The sequence below is a fragment of the Salvia splendens genome, chromosome 20 (assembly GCF_004379255.2).
Source record: "Salvia splendens isolate huo1 chromosome 20, SspV2, whole genome shotgun sequence".
In the NCBI taxonomy this organism is placed as follows: Eukaryota; Viridiplantae; Streptophyta; class Magnoliopsida; order Lamiales; family Lamiaceae; genus Salvia; species Salvia splendens.
In genome coordinates, this window is record NC_056051.1 from 15,210,464 (window position 1) to 15,227,863 (window position 17,400).

Consider the following 17,400-nt stretch of genomic DNA (forward strand, 5'->3'; position numbering starts at 1 on the left):
CTAGCAATTGAGATCGCCGTCGAGAAGTACGTTCGAAGGCTTAACGTCGGCGTGGACGATGTGATCGTGGAGGTGGGCGATGGCGGAGGCGAGCTGGAACGCGACGGCGGAGTGGCGGAATTGATCTTCCGCGTAGCCGAGGAGCTTCACGATGTTTGGGTGGCGGATGTGGAGCAGGATTTGGAGCTTCATCAATGGAGTTGTTGTTATAAAGGGAGATGCAGGGGCTTAAATTGACTAGTTCACTTCATATTCCTCTTATTTTTAATTTTTTTTTCATGGGAGTCCATAGTAATACATTTTTTCTTTAATTTCAATTTTAATTTTATATGTTTTAGTTGATTTTTTTACTATTAATCATTATGCAACTGATTAGAGGCATATAATTATTTTTAGAATTTTATTATCATTTTTAATAATTAAAAACTCGTAACTATTAGAGTTGATAAATTCAAAAATCAGAATGTTATTTCTTCAAAATCAATCTTTTTTTCAAATTTTCAATGGAAAATTTAAGTTGTTCATCTTTTCTTGGGACATTTTAATTATGATTTGTATTAACCTCGCATTGTGTCCGGTACTTACAATATTGATTATCGTTAATAATTTTGTTGATACCATGATCATTAACACCCATTTACTTAACTTAATCATAAAATAGAGATACACATTTACATACAAATATATTTAGTAACAAGGACATTTCTGTCATTTTACATCTTATCTATAAAACACTATATTGTCAATCAAACAACATCATAAAAATACTATCAGACACTATCTCATTTTCGGCCCGAAAATGCTATCTTAAGATAACTATCTTGCTATTTTCTATCATGGCAATCAAACGAGCCCTTTGTCTTTTCCATCCACCCCATTTCAATTTCCACGTCTACCAATAATTCTCTCTCTTCAATTGAAACCTTTGCACCAGACCTTCATTCTTCCTAAAATTTTCATTCTCTTGTCTCTCACATGTAATTTCGTGAAACCCAATAGCTATTTCCATTTAATTACAACTCCCTCCGTCCCTGAAAATTTGTTACATTTCATTTTCTGCACTCATTTTAGAAAAATGGTAATAAACAATTACAGTGGAAAGAAGGTAAAGTAAAATAAAGAATAATGCAGATGAGAGTGTAGAAAATGTAGAGTTTTTTCTATATTATTCTCTCTTATTTTACCTCTCCACTTTAATTATTTATTATTATTTTCTAAAAATTATATAAAAATGAAATGCGACAAATTTTAAAAAAGGGAGGGAGTAGATCCTTGCATATAAATTATCCATGGTTAATGCATATGGACTTCTCAAATCCTCTCTCTCTTCAATACCAATATCAGATTTCGCAGTCATATTTACGAATACGATCATAGATAGCATTCCGTCAGTTTAATCTAAACGGAGTATAAATTGTTTTAGAATAACCTACAAAAAAGATATTGGAATTTACAAATAAAAGGGGGAAATCGGGAAATAGCAGAAAGGATAGAAAAGATGAAGATGAGATTTTGCAGAGAGATTAAGTTTTTAAATGGTTCGAAAATTAATAAAAGTAGGAGTAACATTCGAAATGTGGATTAGAGGAAATAGAAAAAATTATAGAAAGAGATAATATTAATAAAACATTCAAATAAGATAGTAGATTTTTTTTATAATATTCCACGTCACCTGTTGCGTACCGACTATTTTTTTATATAGAACGTACTCCCTCCGTCCCATTTAAGATGATCACTTTTCCATTTTTATTTATCCCAATCAAGATGGTCACTTTTCAATTTTGAAAATAACCTCATCTCTCCTTTCTTTTCATTAAAATATTCAACTACCTTTTTTTCTCTACTTTATTCCTTCTTATCACACTTCCTAAAATCCAGTGTCAATCAAGAATATGACCATCTTAAGTGAGACGGAGGGAGTATATAGTACTCCCTCCATCCCGGACTACTTGCACTTATTTCATTTCTGGGCGTCCCAAATTATTTGCACTATTTCCATTTTTAGTAAAAATTTTCACCTACAGCCGTAATATTTGACTTTGCTATACACTCATTCCTTAATCTCCGTGCCGAAAATGAAACGTGCGAGTAGTGCGGGACGGAGGGAGTATTTAGTTTTAACTTTTTGTTTCATATTGTAAATGTTTTTTAAAATACTTTGTATGTATATAAAATGTATATTTTATATTTTTATAGTTAATTTCTCTACCAATGCGATAACTAAGGCCATCCGCAACGCTGTCTCTTATCCGTCTCTTAACCCTCTCATCCCTTAACTATTCATGGGCCCCAATTTACTTTTCACTCCATCTCTTAACTAAGAGACAGAACCTGCAACCCTCCATCTCTTATCCGTCTCTTAACTTACTATTCATTAGTTCCACACAAGCACGGGTCAGCTGCAATTAGAACCTCACAACGTTTGTACTTTCCTTTCACCACCTCAATAGGAGGATTGCCATTCATAACTTTCACTATATAGTAATCCTTCCAATGAACAGATCTTGGCTCCTTTACCCCAATTTTTTTTCAATCGTGATTGATTAACGTTGATATTCACATCGCCATTTTCCATTTCCATATCCTTTAATATGGGCACATCTTCTAAATGTTGGTCATTTAGAATCATGTTGGTGTTACTATCTTGTTGCGTTTCCATAGATTGAGATAAGATAGCTGATTTCCCAATATAAAAAGTTGTGTCAACCATTTTATTTTAATATGCTCGACTGCTTTTCCAACATAAAATAATATATAACTCCATAGACCATGGTGGAATTCTATTTAGGCAAAACAATTCAGTAAACAAAATAATAACCTGAAGGTTGCAGCCGCTTTAATTTGAGGTAGTGACGGGAATATATTCCAAGAGGAGAGGGAGAGACTGGGAGAGCGGCGGTGGAGGGAAGTGCAGCGAGAGAGCAGGAGATTGGAGGAGGAGCAGGAAATCGGGTTTTGAGTATCCAATTATCCGACTTTTTCGGGTTCGAATATCGGGTATCCAATACGCGATGTCCATTTTGATAGGTCTACTTTGGACTGAACGTACTGATTTCTAAACTGTAGTCTCCGTCACCTAAAAATAGAAACATTTGAAACGACACGGACTTTAATGCAAAATTAGTAGAGTAAAGAGAGACAGAAAAAAAATGTGCTAGTGGAAAGTGGATCCCACCATATTAGAGAGAAAGAAATTTTTTAAAAATGAAAGAATTTCTATTTTTAAATGACAGACCAAAAAGAAAAGAATCTCTATATTTAGGGGAGGGGACGGAGGGAGTAATATATTTTGAATTTTGGATGGTGATTATTTGGGTAATTTGCTTTGTGTTATGTAGAGAAGATATGAAAATCTATAGCAACATAAGGTTTAATTAACTACTTCCTGCCAAATTTTACTCTTTTGAACCGGTGTTTCACCCTACCAACTCAATTATAGCTGAACTTGTGAGTGGGAGAAATTGATTAGAAAAAAGGTTAGATTTTGGGTTGGCATTGCGTTGGGCTTTTTTCAATAAAATAATTAAGACTCAAACCACTTGTTAAATAGGTGAACAAATTGATATACAATCTAATCAACGATGAAGATAGAAGTGATATCAGCTAGAGAAGCAAAAATCAACAAAAAGCACAAAAAAACACGACACTAGTAAAACAGACACCCAAACCAACAAGACTAGACTACTCCATAATTTTTTATTTTTATTTACGACAAATTCAATTAATAAAAACACATTTCATTAAATAAAATAAAATTACAACTTAAAATTCTTAAAAAAATTAAAAAAACATAATTAAAAATCCTAAAAAATGAAAAATATATAATTTAATTTCTTTCGCCAAATTTTGCCCAAATGTGCTCCATTAGATCATCTCGGAGTTGGGCGTGGCAGGTAGAATCACGTGTCCTTGCCCGAATAGACAACCGATCTTGCAAAGACGGATGCACTCCACTGCGAGGCGGACTACTTGCGGTAGAGTTTCCGTGGGTTTCAGGGTCGAACCAATTTCCCGCCTCAGGTCCTTCGTCGGCGACAATCATGTTGTGCAAGATTATGCATGTATACATGATGTCAACCATACTCTTCATGAACCACGTACGAGCCGGGGCTTTGATAATGTTGAAGCGCGCTTGGAGAACCCCGAACGCCCTCTCCACATCCTTGCGAGCAGCCTCCTGCTTTTGCGCAAAAGATCCTGTTTTTCGTTTACCGGCATGTTGAACGTCTTCACGAAGGTTGGCCACTTCGGGTAGATGCCGTCGGCAAGATAGTACCCATTTTATACCGCCAGTTGTTACCGATGAAGTTGATGGCCGACACTTTACCATCCAAAACTTCGGCGAAGAGGTCGGATTGGAGGAGCACGTTGACGTCGTTGTTCGATCCGGGGACCCCCGAAGTACGCATGCCAAATCCATAGCCGGTAGTCTGCAACGGCCTCGAGTATAACGGTGGGGTGGGTGCCTTTGTGGCAAATCGTGTATGACCCCCTCCACGCAACAGGGCAATTCTTCCGTTGCCAATGCATGCAATCGACGTTGCCAAGCATCCCGGGGAATCCGTGCACTTCTTCGTGAAGGTGGAGCAGAAACTGACAATCTGCCGTGCTTGGCTTCCGGAGAAATTCATCGGTGAAGGCTACACGGACGCCTTTGCAGAATTGCATCAAGCACATTCTCCTAGTGTTTTCTCCAATGGCGAAAGGCTACACGGACGTCGTTTGTCCAGTCGAAAGTTGACGGATTGCTGTAGTACATTTCTGCAGCGTCGTGTGGCTGGGACGGCCAACGGCGTCGAACCCTTCTTGGAAGACCTCTTCCCGGGCTGCCAATGTATTTGCGATGTGGAGAAATAGCGGTCGCCGCATGCAGAAACGGCGACGGAAGTAGGTATCTCTCCATACCGGGTTATCACAGAAATAGTCGCGTACTAACCTTGCGGCGGCTTCCTCCCGGTTACGATGGATGTAAGTCCAGGATCGTCTTAGGGGTAGCGCGACTTCCTCCGCCTCCCTACGTCGATCTTTTTCAAGTGATTCTTCCATTATTCGACGCATTTGCTCAAAGAGATCCATGAATGTATTAACTTTGGTAGAAGAATAAAAGAGATGATTTGAGATGAAAATTGGAGAGGAAATGGAGGTAATTTGAGAAGAATAGATGTGTGTTTGTGTGTAATGAGGATGAAATAGGAGTATTTATAGAGTAAAATAAAAAAAATAAAAAAAGGAAAATGACCGTTGAACGGTCATATGACCGTTTTTAATTTTAAATTTTTTTATTAAATTTGAATTTTAAAAAAAATAATTTATTGCGTCAGCGTGACGAAGCTCACTCGCGGGTCGGCGAGTGGGTGTCACGCATGGCGCCGGAGCGCGCCACGTCGCGCAAGCGCGTGGCGAGACAGCTCGCACGCCGTCTCGGATGGACGAGCGTCTCGGCGGGCCAAGGAGATGTGGAGGATTGCAGAGTATACGCCAAGGAGATGTGGAGGATTACAATTATAGTCATTGTCGCGTTCAACGATGTCGTTAGCGCATTGTCGATCTTCTCTTTTAGTATCAACTAGTATCACACCCCGTGCAATGCACGACCCAATTAATTTTCTATTTGCATTAATTCAAAACTGTAAATTCACATATACCGGATGAGAAACAGTATTACTATTTCAAGTTCTAAAATCACAAATTTGTACAACAGTAATTTATTGTACCAATAAAAACTCATACAATCAAATAAGTTATTAAGCTAAAAATTGCACACAAATCACATATCATTTAAATCACTTTTCGATCTATACTACAAAAGATCAATCACAAACACATGTCAATAAAAATAATGTATAAATATATATTAGAAGATAATCATCAACAAAAATACAGTAACATAATAAAAAATAATAAAAATGAAGAATGCATATAGTGGTGGACAGTTATTTAGGTATTGGGCGGGGGCAGCAAAATATATTAGGTACATTAAAGGGGAAGAAGAAAAGCAATTCATAATCACAAACACGAAAAATAATCATAAATAAAAAACTGTCCACCGCTATATGAGAAATATCTAAAAGTGAGTAAAATTATTGCATAAAGTTAAGCAAATAATATAATGAAGGATATATAGGAATGTGTGGATTATAAGCGCTATCAAATGTCATATATTTATTGTAAAAAAAAGAAGTATGTGACTCTTCCAAAACTTTTAAATATCTCGATTTAGGACGAATATTAAAAAACATTTAAATTTTCGAAATATCAAAATCTATAAAAAGATAATTAATGTTGGACACAAGAGATAATTGTGGAAATGCAAAAACAAACAGTTGTATCCCCTCAATTCTAGTCGCTGCCATACACAACTACGTTAAGGATAATCACATTGCTCCAATTACTATAGAGCAGTACTTGATGCATAAGAATTAAGATACTACAGGCAACCCACATTAATTAGAATACCACAGCCTTTTATAGCCTTACCAGAACCATCTAATTAGTGAGCAAAATAGCATGGAATATACATTCAAGATAAAAATATGCAGAATGCATGAATGTACCACAATAAGAATATTACCACAACCTTCTACAATTTTATGTTTAACTATATTTAATTAATCAGCAAAATAGCATGGCATATACAACCGATATCAATATGCATGCATAATGGTTACATACCCTAATAGTATACCCTGCATCGCCCACTTCCCGTGTAGCTGCTACCACCCATACCACGTCCAGGAAAGACAAATGAATAAGAGCTGCCACCAACCTAATATTCATATAGAGCACCACATGAAAAAAATATACATTCGACACTTCACAATAGTACATGAAGAAAAGGAAAAAAAATCACATAATTAAGCTCGATACTTCAAAACATACATAACTTCCTCCATAAGGACCTGCAAGGAGAACAACATAAACACCATGATTGATGATCAACCATTAAGAGTAGCAGTATTAAAAGAAAAATCTCTTCATATTGAACTCTGAAAGAATACTTCGGTACTTACACCGTAGCCCAACATTGACGACTATATAAATCCCAAGTTAATAGGTTAGTGGGTAAGTTGGCAATGAATGTCATTAGTAGGTAGTTAATCATGAAAAAGATGAAGAGTCATAGTATTAATATTTCATTTAGGTTACATAACTCGATAGTATTAAAATTTCATTTAGGTTACATAACTAGATACTTAAATTTAATAATATAGTAAGTATATTAGAAAAATCTTTTTATATTATCAATGGCATTCATGTAATTATTCTCAAAACTCCCTTTTATATATGTATAGATTTTAGAGAATTAATCTAAAAGGTTCTGCACCCGGACTGTCCATAGTCGAGCACATCTTAAGAGCATCTAGGCGAACGTACCATATTGGGTGCGGCGAAGGGGACAGACGAAAGATCGACTGACGAGCGGTTATCCGCGGACTTCGGATTGTGCGGCGAGCAATCGGGCTAACGCCCAGAATTTAAAAAAAAATTCCACTCTATATATTGGACTCGTTGCACTTCATTTCATTCACACCACTTATTTTAATGAATATCTCTTCCTCTACTCTCATTTCTATAGAAAATAATGGATCGCGAGAATGACTCTCCAAGTGGCGTATCACAAACGCCATCGTCGTTCCCCAGTGGAGGTGGGGGAACCGTCATTCCCCAATTGGCTCTGATACCAATTGTTAGGGTTACCGCAGCGGAAGACACGGAAAAAAACAGGTCATTACGGATCTATTTAGGTGATTACATATTCGATTCTAATTTCATGCAAATATACTAGATCTATAAAAATATCACATCAAAACATACATAAACATGCTAGCTGCATCTCCCGATAATCCTTGATTTCTTGACCACAAATCTTCCATTCTATTCCCATTTCCTTGAATATTCATCCGTGTGGGCAGATCTTGAAGAATCAACAATAGTATGATATGAGATCTTGGGAGACCAATACAATACTCGAGATTGTCTTGATCTAATCCTATGAATTAGGAAAGAACAAGAACAAAAGCCAAAAACCCTAATCTCCCTAGTGCAAGGGCACGAAAACCGGTGCAAGGGGGGAGAGAGAACGCCGGTGACGGCAGCTAGGGTTTGGTAGGAGGAGTGTGTTGTGTATTGTGTATTGTGTGCTAGGGTTTCCACATCTCTTCACTATTTATAAGTTGGACTAGGTTTGGGCTAGAATGAGGATGCATAGAGTGAATTAGATGTTGGGCTGATCCATTAGATAAAATTCTAATTAAATCAATTAACACATGATTTAATATATTATCCAATGAAATATTATTTTGTTCCAGTAAAGAATAATATTGCACTCCCATCTAAATAACCAAACTACGAAAACTTGAGTTTCATTTTGTTTTATAATATTTCTCGCGTTTAAGATTATCATAATCCATTGATTTAATTCTTTGTCTGCTATGTGACTTGAATTAAATTAATTCTCCAAAGAGTTTTTCTAGTTTGAAACTTTATTTATTATTCATGGAATAAAATTTCAACTGCGCAGTTTTCTGAATAATAATTTTTTTAAACACCTCTTGGGGATAAAATCATACCACTATGGGCACGCGAATTCTGTGAAATAATATTCTAATATTTTCATGTTATTCAATTACTACCACCCAAGATGTCATGATTGAGTTACGAAAAAACTCTCTTATATTGATAAGTCAAAGTGACACCTGATTAAATAAACAATATTTATATTATTTGCACAGACTAAGAAATATAAAAATTTCTGAAGTATAATCTTTTAGTAGATAGCAATAAAGAATATATTTCGGGTTGATCCTTTCATTGTTTACCACACCAGTGTTATTAATCTCTTCTTAGGTAAGGGAGAATTATCACAAACACTGCAACCATACAAATAGGTAGTCAAGGCCTATCTAGGTTGTTCATGTTTTTTTTACTAGATCCCTTCAAGTCCCCTACTAGAGAACCCATGAGAAATCATCAGATTCCCCTACTTTAACATTCTTAATAAGAAGCCTTACACTTGTTATTTATATAATAAACTATTATACTATATTATTTATTCTCATAATTAGGTAAACAAGTGGACGTAGTATTTCTCGTATACATGCACAAGCTGACTGTACAAAGGCATGTACGCTCGAAACATATTTTTATATACAAACCCCAGCACCGCCGTCTCCAGATTTGCCGGCATCTACGAGATCAATAGCCGCATGATGACCAGCGGCATGACCATGGACGATGTGAAAGAGATGTCGTACCGGCAGTTCCCCGAGGCCAGACGGTTAAGTACTGGGATGCCTATGTACATCTGATCGACTCCCCCATGTTTCGTGTCGGTGTGGAGGCTGGCTGGCCAGAGCTGACGAGACTCAATGTCCCCAGCATTACAACAGCCGTGCCGGTTCCCACGACATCGCCGACGATGTCGAAGAGACCCTCCACCAATATCCCCACTGCCGTCACCCGGTTGGGCAAAAATCGGCGATGCGGATGTCTAGAGGAGGTTCAAGCTGGCACTCTGAAGTCCAATCCGCAGCTCCTAGTTCTGGGTTAACCGATGTCATTCGTATCCAAGCGACCAAGCACATATTCGAAGCCATCGAGAAGTAGAACGCGGCAACGGACCCCACATACAAGAAACATCTGGAGAGCGTCATCAGTGAGATGAAGCACAATTTGGGGAGGAGGGTCAACGACGACGAGCCCGCCGCTGCGGATGCCGATGCCGTCGGGGATGGCCAAGAGGATTCCGACGAGTGAGACAGGGAGGGCAACGTGTTCAAGTTGTTAGATGGTTTTTTTTATTGCACTAGACTTTTTTTTAAAAATTGTGCTATGTTTTTTTTTATTTGATGAAATTATGTTTGCACTTACTCCGTATCCGTGTCCAATTTTAATTTCGTATTTATGAATTTATTTGCTTGGCTAGAGCGTTGGTTAGCCTATTTCTAGCTTATTGCTGGGCTGTTATTTGGTTAGCCTATGACTAAGCTGTGGGAAGTCCTTGATGATGTGGCAGAAAAGTTTTTGGTTAGCCTATTAGTAGCTTATGGATAGTCCCTGGCCTGAATGCTCTAAATTAGAAAATAGAATAAAAAACTTTACAACACTACTTGTACAGTGGAAGGTCTTGGATTTGTGTTGAGTGAAATTTTACAGGGATATTCGATATTCACACTATTTAAGGAAGAAAGAGAGCAGAAAACCAAATGGCAGGGAAATTAAGAATTGTGGTTGTGGAGTTGAATAAATTATGATGTGGCAAATATTTGAATGAATGGGTTTTAATCCCAAAAAATATATTGGTGTAAATTTAAATAAAAATAAATTAAAATTTTAAATTATACAACAACATAAAAGTTTATTACTAAATTTGAAATAAATTAAAGTACGATAATCAATTTGATTAAAAAGCATTATCGTTGAGGGATCATATATAAAATTAACCCAGTTAATAATACATTAAATGAGGCATTGTGTTTTGTTATAGTTTTATCGTTGGGATATGATTTTAGACTTAAAACACCATAAATATAATATAATTGAAACTTTATACATATGATGAATGAATATTGTCAATATAATTATATTAAATATTGATAAACTTGTGGTTCCAATCTGGGAGTGGCATAAGCCATCAATGGTTCAGCCATAAAAGGAAATAGATTCGAGTCTTGAATTAGGGGCGAAGTAGAAAGTGACGTCCAACTAAAACTGTGAATAAGTCTAGCTAAAAGAAGTGTCATTATGGTAGAACCAAGCAAGATGGCTGGGCAACCACGCCTACCAACACCAAACGTCCACATTTTCAATTGAGAGTCGGTGAGAACCACTTGCAAGGATCCTTTTGTAATATGGCGATCGGGATTAAATTTAAGAGGCTCGTCCCAGACCCTAGGGTTCCGTCCTAGGCCAAGACGGCTCAAAAGGATGTGACTTCCTTTTGGTATGAAGTAGCCACTTACGACAGTATCTTTGGTTGAAACATGGGGAAGGTTGAATGGTGCCACGGGATGTAACCTAATAGCCTCCTTAATACAAGCTTGTATATAGTTCAGTTTAGGTAAATCTGATTCTTGTACAACTCTTTTTTTACCTACAATCTCATTTACCTCTTTAATGGCTCTCTCAAGAATACGTGGTTCACGAATCATCTCGCTCATGCTCCACTCAGCAACATTTGATGGATTATCAATTACTGCTATACTCATTTCCTGCAACCAAACAAGTAAATGTAATGAAATAATAGGGTCCATACTTTTTTCCAAAAAAACATAGTAATTTTTAAACATAGAAACTGACTTACAATAACTTGGGCTTTGATTTCTTCAGCTGACAACAATGGATTATTGTTGGAGTCCTTGAGGTTAATCAAAATATCAAGAATATCATCATTAGTTTTCCTAATACCATTTTGCCACATCTCAATCCTATTATCAATTTCTGGATCTTGGTATTTTCTCAGATTCTTAATAGCATTGGTAAGAGCTTTTTTATGACCATCCAAATCAAACACCTCAAGAAATGGAACATAATCAGCAATTGCAAATCCATATGTGTATGATAGAATAATCCAAACCGCATCCATGTGTTCCTTCTCTTCAAATCCGGGCCCACCAGCCTCTGTCCCGGCTCCAAAAAATCTCTTCCCGAACACCAACTTCCTAATCACGCCGCCGCAGTAAAGCCGCGCCGCCTCTCTCACATTGATGGCGACACCAGTCTTGGACTGGTTGTAGACGTATCGAACGAGGTGATCGGCTTCTTCACATATCTTTCCGTGAAGAAATTCATGGACAGACGGAGTGAGCACTTCAGACACGATGACTCTCCTCATTTTCTTCCATTGATTGCCTCCGGGGGCAAGAACCGCCGACAGATAGCCGTCGCTCGTGAGCCTCCCCGTCATGTTTCCCGGCCTTGCTGCGAAAACGGAGTCTTGCACGTTGAAAAACTCTCGAGCAAGCTCGGGAGAGCTGATGGTGATGACGTGGACGCTTCCGAGGCGAAAGCATGCGATTTCGGTGCTGAAGGCTTGCATGTAGTCGAGCATCCATCGGAAAGTTGGCTTGTTTCTCAACATCTCCGGCAAGCAACCGATGATAGGGTAGCCGGAGGGACCAGGTGGAAGAGGCTGTTTTGGTCTTTTTAGTATTCTTTTGTGGAAGATTATAGATAGGGAAAACACCAATGCTACCAATAATATTACAAATTCCATCTCTCTTGCTCAAAGTTTTAATTAATGGAAGAGCGTTTGTGTTTCAAGAATGATACTATATTATAGTGGTATATGGAAATTAAAAAATCATACAGGAACAGAACACAAGAGGCGATTTAATTCCACATTGCCAATATGCATTACTTCCGTTCACGAATTCTATCTAAAAATATTTCAATAACTCCCCCGTCTCTAATAATTGTCCACTTTGGTTCTGGTATGGGTTTTAAGAAATGTAAAAGTGGATTGTAAAAATTAGTAGAATATGAGTCTCACTTTTGTATATTAGTTATATAATAAAATATGTGCGAAATGAGTTAGTGGATTGTGGGACCTACTTACCATTTATAGTAAAAAGTGAAAGTGGACAATTAATGGGAGACAGACGAAAATAGCAAAAGTGAACAATTAAAAGGGGACGGAGGGAGTATTTTTTTCCTATTTTTTTTGTTTTACCAATTTAGAAAACCATTATTCGTTCTTTTTTAAAACAAAATGGTACATATTTAATATTTTTGTGAAAATATATTGATTATGTTAGTATAGTTTACATGATTAACATCATTCATTAAGTTGTAGCCTATATATACGTGACAAGTGCCATACTAAATTGAGTTTTTCTGCCAATTATCTAAAAAGTAGTTTGAGCGAATATGTTGGTATTATTTTCCATAAATATTGATACACTATTCATCATTGCACACCTAAACTATATATATAGCCTTCACGAATTGGTGATCCCATCTGACCTAAACAAATTGAAGATATCCATCGCTTTACCACTTTTGCCCTACTTCAATCAATATTGCAAATGATTATCTTCATATTTTATGATCATCATCATGGGTCATGTTAAAAGATAGGCATGCACACTGTTCAAAACCGCCGGTTCTGAACATCATGGGTCATGTTAAAATTCTTAAGGTAGGCATGCACACGGTTCAAAAATCTCCGGTTCCGAACTAAAATGCTTAAGGTAGGCATGCACACGGTTCAAAACCCGCCGGTTCCGGTTCGGAACCGGCAGTTCACGGTTTCAAAATTTCGTTGAACCTGAACCGATCCGCTAAGAATCTAGGCGGTTCCGGTTCCAGTTCAAAAAACCAGCGGTTCATGGGGCGATTCAAACCGCCAATTTTCAGCCAGAACCGCTGGTTCCGGGCCAGTTCGCAGTTCAATTTTTTTTCCCCCGTTTTAGTGTTTATTTCAACGAGGCTTCAAGTCACAACTTATAAGTTACAATATACGCTTAAGGTTGGACTTGAGCCTTTGAGTTGCAAGAGAGTGTATTGGATGACTCTCTTTTATAGCTACATGTTCTTGGATGTGTTGCTCTTTCTTTCAATGTGGGATAAAAGTCATTATTTATAACTACATGATAGATTTCCATCATCTTTGTTTATATTAGTTTATATCTTGACTATCTTCTATTATTATAATTTAACAACAAATATTATTACATAAAGTATTATTTTTTAATTCTTTATCATTATCGATTTGTTTGTGTATAAGTTTATGTATATGTTAACTAATAAATACCATTAGGCCATCCACAATGGGGTGCCCTAAGGCGCGCCACGTCATCAGTTTTATCCTCCTACCTCCCACCTGCAGTGGGGCTCCCTAAGGTGCGCCTATGCATTTTTTTAATTGAATATTTAAATAACTACAAAAATTGGGGAAAAACATCATTTCATTTATAAAAATTAATACATTACAATACGAATTAAAAAATACACAAACTCAGCGACGGCGGTTACGGGCCAACACTTCTTCAATCATGTCGTTCATGAGCTGAGCTGTAACACCCCGAGTTTTCGTGCACTGGTTTTTGGAGTATAAAAAAAATTTGGACGAAGAGACTATTGGAATTTAAGTGCGAGGAATTTCAAATTTAAGTACTACAATTGTTGGAAAATAGAAATTCCAATAGAGTGCTTTTTGTTCATGATATACAAAGGGGATATGTTACAGCTTGGCAAATCTAAGGAGTATATAATCTAGGATTTGACTCTAGCTAGAAATAGTAATGAGATCAAGGAATGCCTTGGAGCATGATTTTTCCCCTTCCTCTTCTTGATTGGACATCCACTACACTCCAAGCCTTGCATCTCAAGACTCACTTTACCTGCAACAAGATTACACAAAAATGGAATAAGAGAAATGCCCAATAAAGATAAAGAGTACCAACAATTCCTCAAATAACAAGGTGAGATAAGCAAGATCTCCCCTATCCCAAGAATTTCATCAAGAAGGCAAGGAAGCCTTTTTCAAGACTTAAAAAGAGAGTAAGCTGGCAGCCCCAAAATAGGAGGCTTTGTCCCCAAGTCTCAGTCACAAACAGCCAAGGAGCAGCCCCAAGAATTACACCGTTGTGGGGTGAACAACCATATCACAAAGCTTAAAAGCAAGCTAAGTTTTTAACCCGAAATAGCATATCACTTTCCAAGTATTTCAGGCAAAACGCCAAGGATCTTTGGCTATAAATACCAGCCCAACACCATCTCCTTCCTCACACCTCTCTATAAAAATCACAAGAAGTGCAGCAAGAGAGGAAGGAGTGGCGGCGAGCTTAAGGGCAGTCCGGTGTTCGAAAGAGTCGTCGAGAAAGAGGTAAACACTAGCACACCCTCTGCTTTTGTTTCAAGACATCATGCTAGGCTCAAGAACATAGAATCATGGCGGTAGAAATTTCAGTAGCAACTATTAGAACAAGTAGCAGTTGAAGTTCGCAATTTAATGAACACATTCCAGTAACACATAATTTTCAAGACCTCTAATTCCACATAGCCTCTGCCCCAAAAAAAAAACTCAACTAAGTAAACTAAGAAAGGGATATGGGACTTAGCTTTAGGCAGAGACCAAGGGGCTGCCCGGTGATGAACCGGCGACGCCGAGGGGCTGAGAGCTCCATGGTGGCGGGCTGAACAGCGACGGTTTCGGAGTGAGACCAGGGAGACAGAACCGCGACTATGGTCAAAGCCGGGCACTGATTCGGAGGCAGGGATGGAGCGCTCAGCGCTGCTGTTCGCCGGGGGTGTCCCCACCATCGTGAGAATGAGCCGACGCGGTGAGAGTGCCGGCAATTCGGTGGCGCCGGAAGAGATGACCAGTGGAATTGGAGATTTACAGAAATTCTCCGGGGGGGGGAGAGAATGCGACGGAGGGAGCTCGACGGAGAGGACACCGCCGCTGCTCTTCGCTCCAAATTGAAGGATTCTAAATTGGAAACAGAGATGAGAGGGGAGCCGCTGTTTGACTTCAATTAGGGATTTTAATTTGGGGAAATATGATGTGGAATGAGGGGATTTGGAGGAGTGCCGATAGTGAAGAAGAATTGGATCAGTACCTATTTTTATTGGGCCATTAAATTAATTAAGTTGGGCCATTTTAATTGATGAAGAAAATTTGGGCCTAGAAGTGAATTAAGGAAAGTGTTGGGCTGAAATTGCTTAATTAAGATGTTAGGCCAGATTAATTATCTTTGGGCTGGAATAATTGATCTTTGGGCCGAAATAATTAAAGATGGAGAAGAGCAGTTGAGCCGGATGGAATTAATTTTACGGAGGAGCTTGGGCTGAAATTAATTTGGTCTTATGCTAGAATTTTAATTAAGTTCTTGGGCCATGATTAATTAGGGGCATGCATTCTAATTAAAAGTTTAAGAATTTTCTTAAGTCTTGTTAGTAAGTTGTGTTGTTTTCAAAAAGGTTATCTCCGCGAGTTAAGGTGGAGTCAGGAAAATCCAAGTTAAGGGGTTTTAAGCGAACGAGGTGGGCTTTCAGTTTACTATAAAGTTTTTGCTAAAGTATTTTTAGTGAGCTTTCTATTTATGATGAGCAGTTATGTGGGCTTTCGAACTAAAGTATTTTAGTGAGCTTTCTATTTATTATGAGATGTTACGTGGGCTTTTTGTTAAAGTTACAGTTTTTACGAGAAGTGTTTTTACGTGGGCTTTCGAACCAAAATGTTTTTATGAGGGCTTTCAGTTTACTATAAAGTTTTTGCTAAAGTATTTTTAGTGAGCTTTCTATTTATGATGAGCAGTTATGTGGGCTTTCGAACTAAAGTATTTTAGTGAGCTTTCTATTTATTATGAGATGTTACGTGGGCTTTTTGTTAAAGTTACAGTTTTTACGAGAAGTGTTTTTACGTGGGCTTTCGAACCAAAATGTTTTTATGAGGGCTTTCAGTTTACTATAAAGTTTTTGCTAAAGTATTTTTAGTGAGCTTTCTATTTATGATGAGCAGTTATGTGGGCTTTCGAACTAAAGTATTTTAGTGAGCTTTCTATTTATTATGAGATGTTACGTGGGCTTTTTGTTAAAGTTACAGTTTTTACGAGAAGTGTTTTTACGTGGGCTTTCGAACCATAATGTTTTTATGAGGGCTTTCAGTTTACTATAAAGTTTTTGCTAAAGTATTTTTAGTGAGCTTTCTATTTATGATGAGCAGTTATGTGGGCTTTCGAACTAAAGTGTTTTTATGTGGGCTTTCGAACTAAAGTGTTTTTATGTGGGCTTTCATAACTAAGTATTTTTACGAGCTTTCTATTTAAGATATGATTGTTGGCTTTCGAACTAAAGTATTTTAGTGAGCTTTCTATTTATTATGAGATGTTACGTGGGCTTTTTGTTAAAGTTACAGTTTTTACGAGAAGTGTTTTTATGTGCTTTCTATTTAAGATATGATGATAAGTGCGAGCTTGCTTTTTAATGTGAAGTGTTATGATAAGTGCTATTTGCTTGGTGTTATTATACGACGTTATGTGTTGCTTTACGAGTGCTTATGAAGTGAAGCCTCTGTTGAAAGTTTTGAGTTCGGTTTTGACCGATAGAAATGAGTTTTGTTAAAAGTATGTGTACGAGGAAAATGAAGTTTCAAAAGTTTTGAGTTCGGCTTTGACCGATAGAAAAGTGAGCTTATGTTTCAAGAGTGTTTTATGAGGAAATGAAGGTTTTGAAAGTTTTGAGTTCGGCTTTGACCGATAGAAGTGATTTTTGAGTTCGGCTTTGACCGATAGAAATAAGTTTCGATCCAAATACGTTTACGAGAAAAGAAGGGAAGTTTTGAAAGTTATGTGTTCGGCTTTTGATGAAAAAAAGATGTGTTTATGTTAAAAAACGGTTTTATGAGAAAAATAAGGTTGCAAGGGTTATGTCAAGCCATGTTTAGTTTTGAACGTT

At 37.4% G+C, this 17,400-nt stretch overlaps 1 protein-coding gene across 1 annotated transcript; it reads right to left on the bottom strand.

Moving 5' to 3' along the window:
- Positions 1-12,214, bottom strand: LOC121781536 (tryptophan N-monooxygenase CYP79A68-like). The gene is made up of 5 exons (XM_042179263.1): positions 11,303-12,214; positions 10,602-11,210; positions 6,880-6,899; positions 6,673-6,766; positions 1-186 (listed from the first exon to the last, which is right to left on the bottom strand). Exons 1-5 carry the CDS (start codon positions 12,212-12,214, stop codon positions 1-3), a joined length of 1,821 nt encoding a protein of 606 aa, XP_042035197.1.
- Between the last annotated feature and the right edge of the window lie 5,186 nt (positions 12,215-17,400).